This window comes from Neodiprion lecontei, chromosome 6 (assembly GCF_021901455.1).
Source record: "Neodiprion lecontei isolate iyNeoLeco1 chromosome 6, iyNeoLeco1.1, whole genome shotgun sequence".
Taxonomy (NCBI): Eukaryota; Metazoa; Arthropoda; class Insecta; order Hymenoptera; family Diprionidae; genus Neodiprion; species Neodiprion lecontei.
In genome coordinates, this window is record NC_060265.1 from 26,858,553 (window position 1) to 26,876,991 (window position 18,439).

General features: G+C 38.7%; 1 protein-coding gene and 1 long non-coding RNA gene across 4 annotated transcripts; one reads left to right on the forward strand and one right to left on the reverse strand.

Moving 5' to 3' along the window:
- Positions 1-1,621: 1,621 nt before the first annotated feature.
- Positions 1,622-2,847, reverse strand: LOC107218878. Its single transcript, XR_006905132.1, has 4 exons — positions 2,738-2,847; positions 2,349-2,558; positions 1,819-2,252; positions 1,622-1,745 (listed from the first exon to the last, which is right to left on the reverse strand). It is a non-coding gene; the product is annotated as an uncharacterized LOC107218878 (long non-coding RNA).
- LOC107218885 (serine protease snake) lies at positions 2,512-5,952 on the forward strand. Of its 3 annotated transcripts, XM_015656916.2 has the most exons (6): positions 4,138-4,280; positions 4,372-4,526; positions 4,667-4,773; positions 4,900-5,153; positions 5,387-5,556; positions 5,623-5,952. In XM_015656916.2, exons 1-6 carry the CDS (start codon positions 4,187-4,189, stop codon positions 5,788-5,790), a joined length of 948 nt encoding a protein of 315 aa, XP_015512402.2. In that variant the 5' UTR covers positions 4,138-4,186; the 3' UTR covers positions 5,791-5,952. The 3 variants fall into 3 exon arrangements, with proteins under 3 accessions (XP_046600438.1, XP_015512402.2, XP_015512401.2); XM_015656915.2 differs by having other exon boundaries at positions 5,387-5,952; XM_046744482.1 differs by lacking the exons at positions 4,138-4,280; positions 4,372-4,526 and adding an exon at positions 2,512-2,615 and having other exon boundaries at positions 5,387-5,952.
- Positions 5,953-18,439: the final 12,487 nt, after the last annotated feature.

Consider the following 18,439-nt stretch of genomic DNA (forward strand, 5'->3'; position numbering starts at 1 on the left):
GCTCTTTCTTTTCTTTTATTTTATTTTATTTTATTCTTTTCTTTGATTTTCATCAACAGCAAAAAAACCAGTTTTCACACCCAGAAATCAAAGCTTAGTTTCCAAAACGTGTGTGAAATTCCAGCAGGTTGCATCTCGCTTCGTGAATAACGTCATCATATCTCGTATCTCGTGTTCCCAGAAAAATGGAGAGGAAAAGAAGCGAACTCGTCTTATCGTCAGAAATAATCGTGGTATCATTCTACGTTTACATTTACTCCACTTTTTTTTTTTTTTTTTTTTAAAAATTACTTGTTATATCCTCAATTAATAATTCTCAGTTTTTAAAAATAATCCTAAGAAAAATATGGCTGCTATTAAATAAAATGCTCACTCTAACTACTCTAACTACGAATAGGGAATAAATGTTAAATGTACGACTTTCGATTGCTTATATTTCAAATGGTAATATTTCAAATGGTTTTATGGTAAAGGAAGTGTTAATAAAGATTTTTTTAATCTTCATCATCAGATGAATCATCCTCATATTCGGAGTTCGAATCAATTTGATCATCTTGCGTTTCTGTACGGTGCGAGAGAGTGAGAACTAGAGAAAGAGCGAGAAGGGTAGAGAGGCGCGGAGTGGGAAATACATAGTTCTCAGCACTTGCACGTACCTCACTTTATCAATAATTTTAGCTTTTTTACGTTGTAGAAACCGTCAGATTATATTATATCCGTAATTTTTACATGATTTCCTTCAAATTAAAAAAAAAATAACCGCGCTCGAATACTTCCAGGTGACGTTTTTTTTTTTTGCAAACTAATTACTCGCTTATGCTCTTATATCATGATCAAATCGTCAGAATATGGAAATTGACGCTTTTTTCCATGTAATTAACTTACCTTCTATTAATCTGACGAGCTCGAATTAATTTGAGGATCGATTTTTTTTTTACTAATCTGATTGGCTACCCTAGACGCACCCTTGTATATTAAGGGTTCATATATGGTGGTCGTTCATAACAGGGTGCAAGGTTTCCTCCCTTATATTGTTCTGTCGGGCTTGAATAAAACCCAAAGTCCCCTCTTGAGCTCCCCTACTATTAGAAACTAGAGCTTCCATACCGAGCTCTTTATTAGTCAAATTGAAACTTGTTATTTATCAAAAATATATAACTCGTTTACGGTGCTAGCGAAAAAGTCAATTATTATTTACAGATTCTTGCAGACAGTCTCCAGGCCGAAGACACTGCAATGCTCGTTCACAACTCACAAAACGTGTAAAAAAGTTTGACTTACAAGGATTGAAACCACCTTTATTGAATATCTTTCAGGATCGTGCGATAATATGAGTATATTCTAGAAGCGACTGACATTTGAAAATGGTTAATTTTTTTTTTTTTTTTTTTTTCGATTTATAGGTATAATTTTATGTTATACCGGCATGATGGGAAGGATATAAGGATGCAGCTTCGCATGAACGCATACCATACAAGTGCAGTTCGGTGTGATATAGGATACATCTTGATGCTACGGCTTTCGTTGTTCCAGTCGTGGATGATGTGCGGAGACAAGCCGGTCTGATCCAGCCGTCGAAAGGCACCCTGGACTCGAGGCGAAGAAGCGCGATGTCGTGGTACGAAGAAGAAGGCTTGTATCGAGAGTATCTGATCCGCTCGGCGATGCGACGATCCTCCGGTTTCGCCCCGTCGTCGGAACGCTGGAGGTTCAAATCGCCAACGCGGACCCATTTCGCAGGGCCCCTAGGAATTGAACAGGCATCTGGTAAGGTGTAAAGGTAAAGAACAATACCAAGGACCAGCAAAATGTGCAAACCAGTGTCGATGATGGAATTCCAAGTGATTCAACAGCGATTCGCGATAACCTTGTTACACCGCGTCGACCACGTTTGCAGTTTGATTGACCAGCAACTTTTCTTGCATGGTTTTACTCGCAGTCCTGCAGTGAAATCCCAGAACAACGATGCGGTGGCAAGGCTTGCCAATACAATGAAACGATGCAGTGGGCTGCCGTCAGGACGAAGTTCTCGGATATCAGAGCGCCGCTGTGGTACCAGCCGACTTCACCGTTTGGCAAATCGTAGCCAACCGCTACCATGTGGGGAAACTCCATATGCTCGGCCCTTGTTCCTCCCAGAACGAACTTCTGGGACCTGAACGCGTACTGGGAAACGTTAACTTTCTGTTCTGTGCCTGAGGTAATCACTGGCAACCTCTAGACGTAAACGTACCCAGCCTATTCAGCGCATTCTATAAAAGTAAATGAAATTCAATATGTGAACCAATGGCACAGCTATAATTCACGCTCGCAAAATTCGAGATAATTTTCAGGCGCAGAAGACTCACTCTGTCTTGCTATTGCACCTGGTTCATCGTCGATCGGGTTTCGGGTTACTCGTGGACCCGAAGTTGGACAGCAAACGATTAGCTCATAACCGGCATATCCGCAGAGCGAATCGGGCTCGTTGCCGTTCTCCAATTCCTGGAACACGACCTGGCAGTTCTTCAATAAAGCGCAAATCCCGGCCTCACCATTCGTCGACTTGCATGCCTCGCCTGAAACATTGTCCAGAGTAAGGAACTTTTATCCGAATCCCTTCAACTATGAATGAGGTAAGGTTTCGTAGGATATGGTTAAACTTTGTTTATTCAATACAACGTTTCGGCCGGGCCCGGACGGCCATCACCAGGATAAAAGGGGGGTGACAAACTTGGGATAAATGTTATGCATTCACCATGATGCTGCAGGACTTCTAGCCAACCCAAATTTTTCCAATCGCAGCCAAGAGAACCTGGCGTCGGCTTCCGTTATGACGAAGTCAGCGTCAGGAGAACGAGGAAAGACCTGCCAAATGGAAATAAAACCGAACGTGTGTAACGAGATTTCGGATTCATAGTTCGAGGCATCAGTAGTATAGCAGCAGGGATTCCAGCACACCGAAATTTTTCTAAGTCCCCGAAGGAGAAAAAAAAAAAAAATGTTGGTTTAAAAAATTATTCAGACTCTTACTCCATGCAAGGTCCGAGCGACTGCCCGCAGCTTCGGTGAGCTTCAAACATCAAGCGCAACGCAGGTACTCGTTACGAGGTAAAACATGTTTGCTATTAGCAAAATAAATCGAGGTTATTAATAAGGCAGTTTTATTCAAAATAATTATAGTGGTCAAACTTTGCGCATGTACTATTCCTTGGACAAACTTCGGGAGAACTTTGCACTTCAGTGCATGGTGCCCGAAACTTTGAATCCGAAATCTAGTAAGGCACGTTCGGTTTCACATCTATTTGGCAGGTCTTCCCGCTTCGTCCTGACGCTGACTTCGTGATAACGGAAGCCAACGCCAGATCCTCTTGGCTGTGGCGTTTGCCTCGCGATTCTCTTACGCATGGCATCGCCGGCGTTTCGCGTCTTGAATCTCTGGTACGGATGTAAAGCCTCGTCGAGTTCCTCATCTTCCTCGTACACATCGATCGGAACCGACAACGTTTTACTCCGACTTATCAATGCGGCACCGATTCGCCTGTGGTCCAACATAACGAAGTAATCGTATCGGGCTGGGTGAACCGCAATCACCGAATCTCCTTGCCAGCCTTTCTCGCTCATAGAGGCGGCCAAGTCTCCGATGTAAACGCCGTGCCGTGTGAACTCGCCCATGTTGCTTTGGGAGAATCTGATTTTCCCAGACCGGATAAGCCTGCGTACATCGTCTACAGCTATTACGTGCGTTCGCATCGTATTGAGATATTTGTTGTATTTCTCTTACTTATCATCATAAGTGCCTTATTAATAACCTCGATTTATTTTGCTAATAGCAAACATGTTTTACCTCGTAACGAGTACCTGCGTTGCTCTTGATGTTTGAAGCTCACCGAAGCTGCGGGCAGTCGCTCGGACCTTGCATGGACTAAGAGTCTGAATAATTTTTTAAACCAACATTTTTTTTTTTTTTTTTTTTTCTCCTTCGGGGACTTAGAAAAATTTCGGTGTGCTGGAATCCCTGCTGCTATACTACTACATGCGTACCTGCACCAAGTGCGGATTATTATACGCTGTACAGCGACCGCTGATAAAAGTTTATAAGCACAGTTGACGTAATCGCGTTCGGGGTTTATCACACTTTGACGAATCGGTTCGCCTCTACGTACAACCGAACTCGCTGAACTAGTCGGAATCATTTCGTTTCAAGATGCGGTTATTCTTGAAGAGAACCGCTTTTCTCATACCGCTTCTCGTCGTACGATACAGTCAGGTTTTCGGAGTCGGTGATAAGAGTCGGGAGAGTGAGTTGACGGTTTTTAAACAAGTTTACACAAATTATTATGGAATTTTCGATTACTCCTTACGTTCTACGATTATACATTGTCTCTGCAGAGTGTAAGGAATACGCAAGTTTTGTCTACGCGGATGAAGAAGTTCCAGTTCTGCGAATAAATGCCGGTAAAAGTTCGGTCTCGCGTTGCGGTATCGTCGAGGTTCCGCTTATCATAGGTGGATCAAAAGCTGTTAGAAAAGAATTTCCACACATGGTTTGTAACGACAGGTTTCTTTACAGGTATATCGGATAAGTGGGAATGAAAAATCGAATTATCGCGATCTGAAAGCAAAAAAAAAAAAATATTAGGCACTCGAATCATTTTAAAATAACCCTATCGCACGTCGTTTACAGGCGCTGATCGGTTTCGGTAATTCCACCATCTCGTGGCAGTGCGGAGGATCTCTGATCTCCGAAAGCTTCGTCTTGACTGCTGCCCACTGCTTGGAATCTCCCAACACGTAAGCGTGAATCAAACTTGACAATAATTTATCGCTTAATAATAATCAGTATATACGGTTTGAATTCATGCGTTCTGATTTTCCGGTTCGTCTCGACGAATCATAAAATGATCGGATTGATTTCAGAGGACCGGCTACGAAGGTGAGAGCCGGATTAACGAATCAGAAAAATCCAGAGGACGGGATGCAGGAGAGAAACATCGCGGAAAGGATCAAGCATCCGAAATATCAGCTGCCTGCCCGCTACCACGACGTAGGTTTGATCAAAGTCAATGACCCGTTTGACCTGAACGCAGAAATTCGTCCGGCTTGTCTTCACACGGAGAACGATATTCCCGGCACAAAAGGAATAGCAACTGGCTTCGGAAAGCAAGCTTTCGGTATTTCAGTGTCAAATCAAATAAAAAGTAATAAAATTGCGGTAAATCTTTTGCCAGGTTTCGAACAGCCGTCGTTTCTTGTACCTCGGTGTCAAGTCTGCAGAATCGGCGATCCGGTTGTCCAGGAAATTAGTTTCGACCGGTTCTGCGTGCTTAAATCGAAGGACCTCTTGATTGTGCATGACGATTGCGGTGAAATCGACTAATTGAACCGCCGATCTCTCTTGTTTCAGAGCGCGAAAATGGCAGCGACGATCTCATGAAGGTGCAGCTGACTTACGTGCCGGAAAACGATTGCAGGAAAACTTTCAAGGTGGATATTGGCGGAAGACAACTGCCCGATGGTTTGATACCGAGCTTAATCTGCGCCGGTGAATTGGGCGGTGGTAAAGACACCTGTCAGGTGATTGGAGGATTCGAAATGAAATCGTTTTCCGCGTTTCCTTATCGACTTCCGATATCTTTACAGGGTGACAGCGGCGGGCCCCTTCAAAGGGTCCTAAACAATCCCTATTGCATGTACAGCATTGTGGGTGTAACAAGTTTCGGAAAATTTTGTGGGTTCAAAAATTCACCAGCCATATACAGCAGAGTTGCTTCCTACATTGACTGGATCGAAAGCAACGTTTGGCCTTGAATAAGTCCGACTTTTTATTGTTATTCTCACTCTTTAATTGTTTATAATTTTGGTTTTCTTCGAAATTTTCAACCTCGAAGAGAAGACAAAAAGAAATACTTGTAAATCTTGTTTTTCGGAGATTTCTTTTGCTCGTCAAATATATTTGACTGTTTTTCTTTTTTTTTCCCCCTCATTATTATTATTTACAATAAAGCGATTACCTCTGGCAATGAACCTACGTTAATTATCGTCGGTTGAGAAAAATCTATATTATCGATTTACTAATAAAAAAATATTAATCGCAGTCCGTTCCAAAAGATGGAGACTGTTTTCACAGCGGCGGTTAGGAGCAATGCAATTATCGATGAACTTGCGGATGAATACCTTTCATTTACTCCCGCCAACTGTTGGCTACACAGCTTAAATAATATCCCAACTGTTTCGCAGATGGCAGCATCGGGCTGAGAATAAGTTTATCTCACCAACTAATCGCGAGTAAAATCCCATCCTGAGAATGGAAATTCGTTTTTGTCGTTTAATTATGTCAAATCATTTATGAAACTCTGCGTGAAATTATGAAAAAAAAATAGATATTCAATTTGCGGAAAAATTGAACACCTTTTCTCAGAAAATTATTCCAAAGGTTTTTTCGTGTTGTAATTGTTGTAATTTTTCTTTCGCAATTCGAATCATTTACCGCGTTTAAATGATTTTCTGTTTTAAACGCAAACTATTGTAATTGAAACCCGCGACTCATCGATTATTATTTTTTCTCAATGATGTACGGAGAATATAAATTATAATATTTGCGTTTATTACAGTCTACAAAAACAATCACGAGTGAAACTTCCCTGGAACATATCGGAATCGTCGCAAAAGTTATTCCTCGAATATATACAACTAACTGTGACTCGCTCTTGAAAATTTATTCCAAGAATAATTTCCATTAGTTATTGCAATAACATTTTACGACATTTCGTACAATACATGATGGCAGAACAAGTTGATTTTTATTTTTTTCACTCCAGATTCGAATTGCCTGTTTAATGTGACGAAAAAAATAAAACGAGAAATCGTAAAATATATATTCGTAACGTTCCCACGAGTGTATATGAGCATATTTAAATACGTAACATGAACGACCTGTAACGGTGAGGCCATTTCGTGAAATGTTTTGACGAAGCGTAATGCAACGTAATACGTAAGTTATACGTGTACCGTATCACATGTAATAATAAGCTTTGCCAATACGTACGATCGGACGAATTTGCGACTGAAGCACCTATACGAATTTATATTCATCGCTGAAATTAAAGTAGGAACCTAATTGGAATGAAAACATGTGCAGAAATTCATCCAATGAGAATACGATTCTATGTCATATAGTTCGCAACCTATAAGATAAATATGTTACATACTGTGTACGTGATAGGCGATGATTATGTACAAATATCACGGCCTGGCATTCGTTTTATCATGTGTCACAGGCTTTTAGCTCTCGTGATCCCGCGATATTTTTGCTTACGCTATTTTTCATCGGGGTTTTTCTTTTTCTTTTTTCTCTTTACTTCTTCAATTTCATCTTAAATATTACATTATTCTTTCGCCACTTTTTTTTTTCGATAAATGTTCGCAACCTTACGCAAAGTTCAGAGTCGATCGAAACGTTGCAATGAATTCTCTAGTCTGAAATTGCGGAACGCCTGATAACAGAATCATTATAATATACGTTAGCTATTTTATTTTTATCCGGAAGTCGTCTAGTCTGCCGGTATTTATTTATTTATTTATTTTTTTTTCTCTAATATTATTATCTTCGATCGTTCTTTTTTATCCTCTCTTTCTCTCTCTCTCTCTTTCTCACTCTCTGTTTCAGAGTCGGATGATTTGTCATATACACGATTGGTCTCATTAATTACACGAGACGTGTGAATTAGTAATTAGGTCACTGCACTCCGAAATTACGGAATAAATAATGATCCCGCCTTAATTGGTACTATTCGTCGCATCAATAAGCCTCTCATTAAATTAATTGATATGAATTTCGAATTCGTATTCTGGTGGACAGATTAACTTTAAGGAATTGAAGTATGACTATTTCGCTATACAATCAGAGACCTTTATCACGGTTACAATTAGACGTTAGAGTATAAATATGAAAATTTCAAACGTCTAATTATCTCTAACCTTGCGACTCGTCTCGCTCAAGTCGCCGTAGCGAGTTATACGAACCCGTCGCACTTTACTTTATATATATTAACGTCGTCGTTGAAAATAGATTGTCAGACGAAAGACGTGCACTTGGTTTGGCCGGAATCCAGCTCGACGATTCGTTTCAAATTTAATATTACGAGAACTCAGGGCGGATAAGATGTATCGCAATGTTGTTTCTGCAGGGTAGTCAAACCCACGTCTTTCTACAATTGTCGTACAAAAAGCTCCTAGAGATTATCCACACTCCCTCTCTCTATCTATTTCCGTAACTCTCTCTGCCGCATTTGCAACGGGTACAAGTATAGACGTGGAATAATGATATTACTGTCTAAAATTCGTCTCCACTCGATGAATTTATTATTTCACGGTCACGGCTTCAACACGCGTTCCGATAATAAACGTCATTATAATTATAAAACGCGGCTAGTTGCATTTAACATGCAGAAATGCAGCGTGTAATTGATGAGAAGAGAAAGTGAAAAAATGAACGATAAACGCATCAAGTATCACGATTAACGCTCGGAAGGAAAAAGAAAAGCTAATTGTAAAGAAAGAAAAAGAGAAGTATTAATTTCGCGAACCGTATTTCGATGATAACAATTAATGACTGCGCCGTTAAATTTGAGCTCGCGTTTCCGTCCTGGAACCGAAGCTGATTATTCTTCAGGATTGCATAGCTCGAGTCTCGAAGTCTTGATAAGTCTCTAAGAGAGCTGAGAGCCACTGCAGTCGGACACCATAAAGCGTGCAGCTTTTTCTCTCCACCTTTATTTATTCGCCAAGATTGCAGACGGCTCTGAAGAGCGCCGAAGCTCGCGGGGTTTCAACCTCGGGATATAACGTACATGTACGCGATATTATACACGAGTTGCATTCTATCTGGGTGGTTTCATCAATCCTCTCCGGAGCCATTCGGGCTCGTGAGAAAAAAAAAAACATGTCGAATTTCTGCACAGCGTTACACGTTGTTTTACCTCCTAGATACGATCACGGTGAGACTAGAAATTTGATTAAAGTTTAACAAATTTGTGCGTAAATGTTGACCTGCGAATCGAGAAAATGTTATTCGCAGTAATTGTGAATATTTTGGGAATTTAAAAAGCCTTAATTAGACAAATAACTATCCTTAAACGATACTTACTCGGTTGTTAGAGACAATTTGAATTGACAAAAGAGATATTCAGCGAATTAAGCAAATCGGGGAAAACAAGCAAATGCCTGTATTAATTTACGTGTAAAACGGTGAATTTCACTCACTCTGTGCGTGTCGAAATTTTTTATCGCACAGTAATAAGCGATGCGCTCCAGAGCGAAGTTATCAGGTAATATTTGATGTGCGGTTCACACGTACGTGTTTATCAGCCTTGGCGCACATACGTGTACGATTTTACTCTTGAAATTTCTCCCGTCCACACGTACGACCCGTTAGTTTTAACGTCCTACCTACGATATCGCGCAAAGTAGTAGAGTAGGTCGGGAACACCTTCAAGTTTATCACTACCGACTTCTCTAGCAGCCGGGAGTAAATATCAGATAGAAACACCGGCGAATAGACGGCTTAGCTGCACGTTCATTTTTTAAAGCAGATTTCGATCAGCTTCAGGACGCGGGCGGAAAACCGCTAGCTGCATAATTCTGCGGTTAGAAATTTCCATTTGCTTATTTATTTTTTTTTTTTTTTTATCAATAAAAATCTTCTTATTTTCTCCGCTAATCGATTCTGCGGCAGAAGCAAGCATCGGGTGATTATATAGTTGTAGAATTTATTACTCGTCGATCACAAGTTGCGGCCGCGATTCGATTACGTTGCCAAAAAATTTCATACCGCGGCTCGAAATTGCCAACAATTAATTTCCTCATTACTCAATCACCGCGAGTATCTTTTATGCCGGTATACAGTTTTCATATGTATATAATGGATCTATGCTGGCTCTGCGAGCCCAGACAGAAGAAGAGACCGCGAGGTGCGGTGCAAAAAATTCACTCGAGATTATACCTGTAGGTGCTTACAACAAACGAGTTGAACATTCCGCAAGGAGATCAGGCGCAGTTGATTCGTCTAATATTAGCTCTCGCGGAAATCGATTTTTCGCGAATAGTCCTTGTCCGCAATTTCTCTGAACGTTGCATGTTATCGCTTTGCTCGCGATAAAATTTCGGGCGAATCCCGTCGACGCCCACAATTTTCACAACGTGTAATTCGATAAATTCGCGATATAATGGCAAAACGCGTTCGTTAGAATATTTGACGCGAGTCTTACGGCGACGGGTGACGTTTAATTACGTGTAGGTATTATTTTGCGTCGTGGTTAAATATTTTTGCGCACAGATATACGCTGTTGCATTCACAAGGGAAAGTGAAAATAGTTTCACCCTGCCAAATTTATAACACCGCGTGCAGTTTGCCAATAACCGCTCTGCGATTTACTCCGTGCAAATTCGTACGTGCCTCGGTATTATATTCGTTTGCAATTGGCTTTGCGAATTTTCTACGGCTGTATGAACGAGCACGAGAGGTAGAAGTGCCACTTGAGTTTTTGCATCGGTCGGCTCTTCGGTCGGACCATTTTTACATCAATGGCTCGCGGCTAAATACTTGCCAAAAAAAAAAAAAAAAAAGCTCGAGCTTCTTGAGAGCCGACCAAGCGAACGTCGACTAGACTCGACGCGTGCACGATGTGTAGATATATAATTGTACGTATGGTAAAATTCGCGAACAAAGCTAACGCGCGAATTATTTGGGCCACCGCGCAAAATATCCAAGCAAACACCGAAGTGTGCGAAAATCAAAATTAGCTTGTTTTATAACCCACGCTTTAATACTTCTCGGAATGAAGTAAACCCGATAAAATACGTAAAGTTAATTTTTATTTCTGGGTCAGCGCGCCCGCTTGAGTGAAAACAATTTTGCAAATTCAAAGTCACGCATCGTAAAATTAATATGCGACGGGAATATGTTTTGCAGGGAAAATTGTTTTTCGGAATCGCTGTATACATTAACGTTATTACAAATTTTTTCCCGTGTCCAACATGCGTACGTTATTATTTATAACATTTGTACGAATATGTATAACTAATCATGATTCTCTTGTTTTGTAATTCTACACGATATCGAAAATATTGGATTATTCAAGGTGTTCGCAGTTTTTGTCACATTTTTTTTTTTTTTTTTTTTATACCGGAACACGTTTCGGGTATCAAACGCTCAACGACTTGGTTTATTTCCGATTGGATGTGACAGCGTGACAAGAATTTTATTCACAACTAATTAGGAAAATGATTTGTCATGTTGTTACATATATTACTTGTTGCGTTCGTCGGTCCGAGTTGTCGATAATCGTTAAACTCGAAATTTTGATACTCGAACGAATTCATTGATTAATTGGTAAAGTTTATCGACGGATATTGCGCATATATAATTTTATAAATATTGATGTAATAAAAACAGGGTTAAGCACAGATTTCGGGTCTGCAATCTTCTCACTTACGTTGGTACCGAATAATCTCGTCTCATCTCAATCCCAGTTTGAATGTCATCGGCTGACAATTTTTTCTCCATTTTTTTTTTCATACAAATAACATTCCAGTCGGATGAAACTTTTCCTGAATTATTAATAAAAATCATGCACAGTTTTTTATATGCATCGGGATATAATCCAAGTCAGTGGATCACGAATTCATCCGTAAACTTGTTTGTGTAATAACAGGTATGATGTATTATTGGTTCGGATTTTCGATTTCTTTGGCCGCTAATCTAAGCAGAATATTACAAGTACGTGCTACTTCGCATGAAATATTTAGATACCGTAGAGCTTCGTGTTCGCAGTTTATGAATAAACATGAGTGTTAATTATTACAACTTTACGACTTGTACCGACGTATTTGAGCCTCGGCTATAGAGGCGGTGCTGCAGAGTCAGTCGAGCAATGATCGGTGGAGCGATAAAATTTCGAATTACCGATTGGAAATAATATTATTAATATTCACCTGCAGCTGATAATCAGGCTGACCTGCAGGTTTTACCGCGGTAGCAACGAGTTTTTTTGAATAAAATTTTGCGATCGTCAAATCGCGCGAGGCGTCGATTATACGTAAATTCATTTGCAACACGAAACGATTATAATCAATAATCAACGAACGATACAAGTCTTACCCGATCGAAAATTGACGAAGATTTAATCCGAGAGTCCATGTCCTTGGAGCTGAGAGTCTGGAAGACTCCTTGAAAAAAATGATATTTAGCCCCGCGGGTGCCGCAGAACCTCGGTTCTGACATTCACGTATAATATACGCCCGAGGGTCGCTCTGCGTGATTTATAACCGACAAGACTGAAAAAATTCATTCATTCGTTACCGATGAATATATCATCTATACGCGATAGTGTGAGTGCCGGTTACACGTACGTGCAAGTAACCCGGAGTCGAGGATCCAGATGGAAGAGTGATAAATGTATATATAACCGATATTTCGAGCGTGGAAAACTCGACGCTCAACGAGAGCCGGGTTATAAATAACTTTTAATTAACCCTTTACATGTATATTGCCACATTTTTCTTCTACATGTATAGCGTCGACTTATATTCACACCGCGCGTTTGCTGGAAGGCGGAATCCGACGTTTTTTTCTCTCTCTTTATCGATGATTTTATCAACGTCGTTAGCCCGCTCATCGTTTATACTGTCGATCTTCTTCCATATATATATGCATGCTTAAGTTCAGGGATTGATGGAGCATCGCTTCCTGTCAAAGGAAACTAGTTTTAGTTTTATTGGATGATACAGGACGCAGAGTAGTTTTGTTCGAATCTTAAGTCGAATGAAAATCATGGCTAATGGCTTCCCAACGCGGGAATTTCTCGAGTCGATAATTCTCGGTTCTAAAGCTTCCAACGAAGTTCAAACTGTGGCTAAACTATTCTTGCCGTCGTTTTATTTCGTTTAAAACAAAGTCTGAAATCTCACGGGAATCAGCGGTGACGTCAAATTCGAAATAAAATTCGAAGCGTGTCGAAGGCGGCCATTTTGATTACCGTCCCAACGTTGCCAGCTGCTAAATATAGCTAATTAATCTCGCGGTCGATCAAGCAGGGATTTTCGGTTAACAAAAACCTCTGAATGAATTCAGAACCATTTTTTCTCTCGATATTTCAGGAAAATTCAAATTTTCTTATTACCTGCGATGTAGAGTTTTTCGCGTCTTGCTCGAGCTTGGTGGAAAACCAAAGTCTCGTAGAGCCGGTCCATGGCCCCAGGCAGACGTGACATTGAAGAAATTTATTAATATAGAGAGTTTGACGCGGTTGATGCCCACGCGAATGCGTATGAATGATATTCAAAGTATGTAGCTCGCGTACTTGAATATTAAGTGGCCTGAGTCGAGCTCCTTACGTCTCCAGATTTACGTATGCCATACGCAAACATTGTTAAATTTCCTCAAAAGATATTCGCACCTGGCTGATCGCGAACCGGGCCTTCGAAATTTTCCGCAACGATTGTTTGCCACGATTGGCGTTTTTGTCATTTTTTTTAAAACCGCGTCGACTGCGGGCGTAAGCCATTTCACCTTTAGTCGTGGTGAAACGTGCGAAAAAAAAAATCGAGAGTGTGCGAAAAAAAAATCTCACCGCGAGATAAACGCGCTAACAACTTAACGCAATACAACAGCATTAGCGCCGTACTGCCGAGCAAAGATCTTGCCGCTTGCATATATGTTTATTTTACTGAATTTTTGATTAGCTCTGATGCAGCAATGAGGGCAAGAACACTGTTTTAAAACCAGGACAGAGACGGATTACTCTTCAAGGTGTTTCATCCCCGCTTATTGAACTTTGCAATAGATGCGAAGTTATCAGAGGAAAATCCTAATTGCAGCTCGATTATTCGTTTACTATTCACACCAATTTTTGGAGAATAAAAAAAAAAAAAAACATAGCGCATTGATTATCGAGATATTAAAGCTGAAGTTGCTCATTTTACTGTTAAATTAATAAAAATCTAAATGATGTTCACTATCGGAGAAAACATGATAATATATCGTGTATGAAGTATTTCCACGATGCGTAGGATCCAATTAATTGTTCAAACAAAATCAAACGTCAATGAAAATTTTATCAAACAACTCAACAACATTCTTCTGGAATTGAACGTATAATGCGATCTATAAGCTGTTTGGGATTTTTGAACCGCTGTCAAACCCTCTGAAATTTCCTTCCTGCGGTCTTCGCGTGGCTTGCGGACTCGCTGCAAGCCAAAATAATTTCGCGAAAGCATATAACCGGCATTTTCTCGTTACCTAACAGCCCGCCATATGTTGGTGATATACCGATTAATTGGAGCCACGGAGGCGTTAGATAATTCTGTCGGTCGTAACGGCGTCTAAATCGGTGGCGGAGTTTAATTTTAGAAAAATGTATCGCAAGAAAAAAAAAAAACGTTATACGCATTACAAACGTGTCCAAGTCTCAATACTGCAGAAGTCACCGTAATCTTTGAAGATTCAAAGAGACGATGATTTTCGAATTGAATCTGCGGACGAAGGAACTTGTGCGGTAAAATATTTTTAAAATAAAACAAACTTACGTGCGAAAAGTTTAATTATGTACACATGGAAAAAAGTAATCTGTTTGATTTACGCGCGTGTCGGTAATTATATGGACAGGATACTTTTTGCAGCAAAATTTACAGCGATATTGGCATTTGACGAGTTGAGAAAAAAAAAAAAAAATTGGTGAATGTAAATTTAACACAGCGATAAGTAATTCTCACGACAATCGCTGTAATTTATGCCGCAAAAAAGCGCGGGCTTCGCACAATATAATTATTTATACCGCCGAGCGGCTAACCCAACAATTACGTGTACAAAATTCTGTGAAAGTTCCTCAATTTTCTGCCAAATCACGTGGAAATCGGTCGATGATTACTTTGTCAAAAAATTCGGATGTATACGCAATAATTAGGAGAGGAAATGACGAAATTTCGTTTTAATAGCCGTAAGTAAACGTCAACGAAACGTGAAACCAGCTTACACGATAAAACTGGGCATACATAGACACGAATTCGTACATGTATAGATATACATACGTACATAGATATACACACACCTACAGATATATAATTACACACGCCTCGTGCCGAGCGCTCAATTGATTCCAGACGGCTTTCTGAGCGCGGCGATCGTTCCATTCATGGAAAACCGTAATATCTTTTTCCGGGATTCAATGGACTTACCTCTTCACCCCCGCGCTCTTTAACTCCTCGTAGTAACTGTTTATTCGAACACGTGGCGCGTCTTCCCATTCCCTCCAGTCCTGTCTTATCGATTGGAAAATTAACAGCGAGTTTGGCCAAAAGCCTTCCGCAACGTAATGCTATTGCAAATTCACGTTTTTTTTTCTTTTTTTTTTTTTCAACTCACCTGAAGCCTCTCCGATTGTCTAACTTTGGAAGCTTCCTCGACCAATAATTTTTCGCTGTAACTAAGAATCTACGATCCCAAAGAACTGTAAGTGATAGCAATTCCTTGTCAACTTGTAACATATTTCACGCGATTGAAACATTTGACGTAACTGTTGTATAACACATGGTTGTTCGTATTATTACTAATCATCTACAGGTTTGTACTGAAATATTTTGAAAAAATTTGTGCTCATACGTGCGTACACGAAATAATCGTCATCTTCACTCGTTGACAGTATTTTTTTTTTCGTCCGATATCCAGCAGTTTTACGAAGATATTGTATACATGTCGTAACTATGTGTACAGAGTTACACCTATTGGTCAAATATCAACACTAAAGATAGCTAAATATTTGTCAACTGGTTACACCGCGGGCAATTAGAGAGTTTTTTTTTCTTGCGATAATATTTCTCATCAATTTAAAAGAAGAAAAAAAAACATGAAAAAAACTGACGCAGATGTTTCTGTCCCTGTGTGCAATATGTAATTAAGATAAAAGCTGTTACATATAATATTATACGTAAATCGTGTTATATCTCATAGCTGAGGTCATTGGCACCATTGCCAGAATTTAGTTTAATTTGAAGGCGATTTTCGAAGCATACGTTCTAAAGGTAAATGGGTCAGTACAAAAAAAAAAAAAAAAAAAAAATAGAAATAGAAAGAAACTGAAGAACACAAATTGAATATTTTCATATGTGTATAATATATTTTATTGCAAAGTAGAGTAAATTTTCTACAGCGGTGATTATTCCTTATGGTACTTATTATTATTTTCTTCACCTCACTTTAATATATACATATATATATATATATATGTATATTGAACTGTCTACACGTAATATGCCTAGGCAGGAAACCTAAAATATCGTTGATTGACACATATACGTACAATTATATAACCGTAAAATAATAGTTGTATAACGTATAAACGTAATGAATAATATGGCAGTAATAATCATAATGATAAAAATTAAATATTCACGTGAATCTGTGTAACTCATATTGGCATGCCGCTGTTGCATCCGTGTGCCTTTAAATTGCATTTTAAATTACGAGTAATATCATGTATCGTAATTTGTATAATAGAGGACGAGTGCAGGGGATAATTGATTATACATTTCCTTCGATGCAAATTACAATGGCTCTAGCAACTGTATTTATAAGTGGTTAAATATTTATGCGTGTATCTCAACTTTGAATATTAAACAGTTGCAGAAAAAAATTAAAAATAAAGGACAATAGGATGGGTGAGAGAGAAGAAAGGGCTCAGAGGGTTACGTAATACGTGTATGAAATATTTACAATTTTTAATTCAATTTGAAATAAAAAATATATATATATATATGTGTGTGTGTAATATAATATTGATATAAGGTCACAGGTGATTCAAGGATTCAATAGTTTTAATTGTATATAGCCTTGCTAATAACAATTTAATAGTGACAACAACAATAACAACAACAATAATAATAATAATAATAATAATAATGACAAATCTATTTACGATTAAAAATAAAAAGAATAAAAATAATATGGTGATAGGTAAGTTAACTATTCAAAGATATACATAATAATATGATCAGTCTTTAGGCTCTCTAGGACAAGAGTACTCACAATATTTGCCATTCGTTTCCCATAAACTAACCTTTGCTTAATTATTCATAAAATACTAATAATAATGATAACACAATAATAATAATGATAATGATAATAATAATAATAATAATAATGATAACAACGAGAAATTACAAAAAATTGTGCATTTTTAAGCAGATGCGATATTAAAATTATAAACATATTTTCACTCCTGTTAGGTGATATTTTTTTTTCTTCAAAGAAAGTAGAAAACCTTTTCGAAAAATATGACGAACTGCTTCGGATTTCCAATTTTTCCTCAACTTGCGACATTAGGGATGAAGTGAATATTTCTTATCGGATATGCGAACAAATTACATATATGGGTGGGGCCGCATAGTAATCAAATGAGTGAGATAGCCTGGCACTGTATGCAAATAATTCTATATGTACAAATCTGCATAATTTTCTTGTTAGAAAAAAGTTAAAGAGTACGAATGAAAAGATGAACAATTCGAATACCGCATCTATCCTTCGACACTTTCATGCCGCGGCCGGGCGGCCGTATCACGTGTATGTTATATATATTCACTCCTATTACATTATTCAGATATACACATTTCACAGGTATAACAAGGGCTCTCTCCCCCTCTTTCTCTCGCACACTCGCTCAGCACTCGTTTATAAAATATGTATACGTATATGGCCGTTGATAACATGCTAAATATATCGCGGTGACGAAATGAAAAAGTGAAGTTAATAATTATTAATATATATATATATGTACACATGTGTGTAACGAAGTAAACGATTAATGATCGATGATTTGAGAATACGCGTAGATTAATGGTTGTAAAATATTTTTCGACGTACAAAAAAGGAGAAAAACGAAAAACAAAAAAAAAAAAAAAACATAAAAACATAACGGATAAAATTACCATTAACGCTACGAATAATCTGTTTTCGCTATGTTCACACATTATACATCATGTTTTATATCCTATTATACATACGTGGCGGAGAAACTTTTCATCTTTATAGATATTGATATATACACATTGTATATATTTATATCTACACATGTTCTACAGATAGAGCTTTCTTAAGCAGCGCCAGGACGGTACCGATATTATTTTTATACACACACGTACAAACGTGTGATAAAGCTTTTCAACCGATTTTCATTATAATATAATTTTGAAAAATAATATTCGTTATATAATCGAGTTAAGCGCTGCTTACGAAAGTTTGACAAAATTTTCACGTAGGTACAAATGTATGTGGTATAAGTACATTTGTGCACGTATGCGCGAGTGCGCAAGTGCGAATGTGTGTATGGCGCATTTACGCACGGCGCAAGGCTTGAAAGTGTCGAGTGCCTGGTCGAATTTAACTCGGAGCAAATGACATTTGTATGAA

Excerpts from the sequence above, each read along its gene's own strand:
- LOC107218885 (XM_015656915.2), top strand. The coding sequence starts at position 4,187 with ATGCGGTTATTCTTGAAGAGAACCGCTTTTCTCATACCGCTTCTCGTC. Across the intron at positions 4,527-4,666 it reads GAAAAGAATTTCCACACATG|GCGCTGATCGGTTTCGGTAA; the intron begins GTTTGTAACGAC and ends CGTCGTTTACAG. Across the intron at positions 4,774-4,899 it reads TGCTTGGAATCTCCCAACAC|AGGACCGGCTACGAAGGTGA; the intron begins GTAAGCGTGAAT and ends GATTGATTTCAG.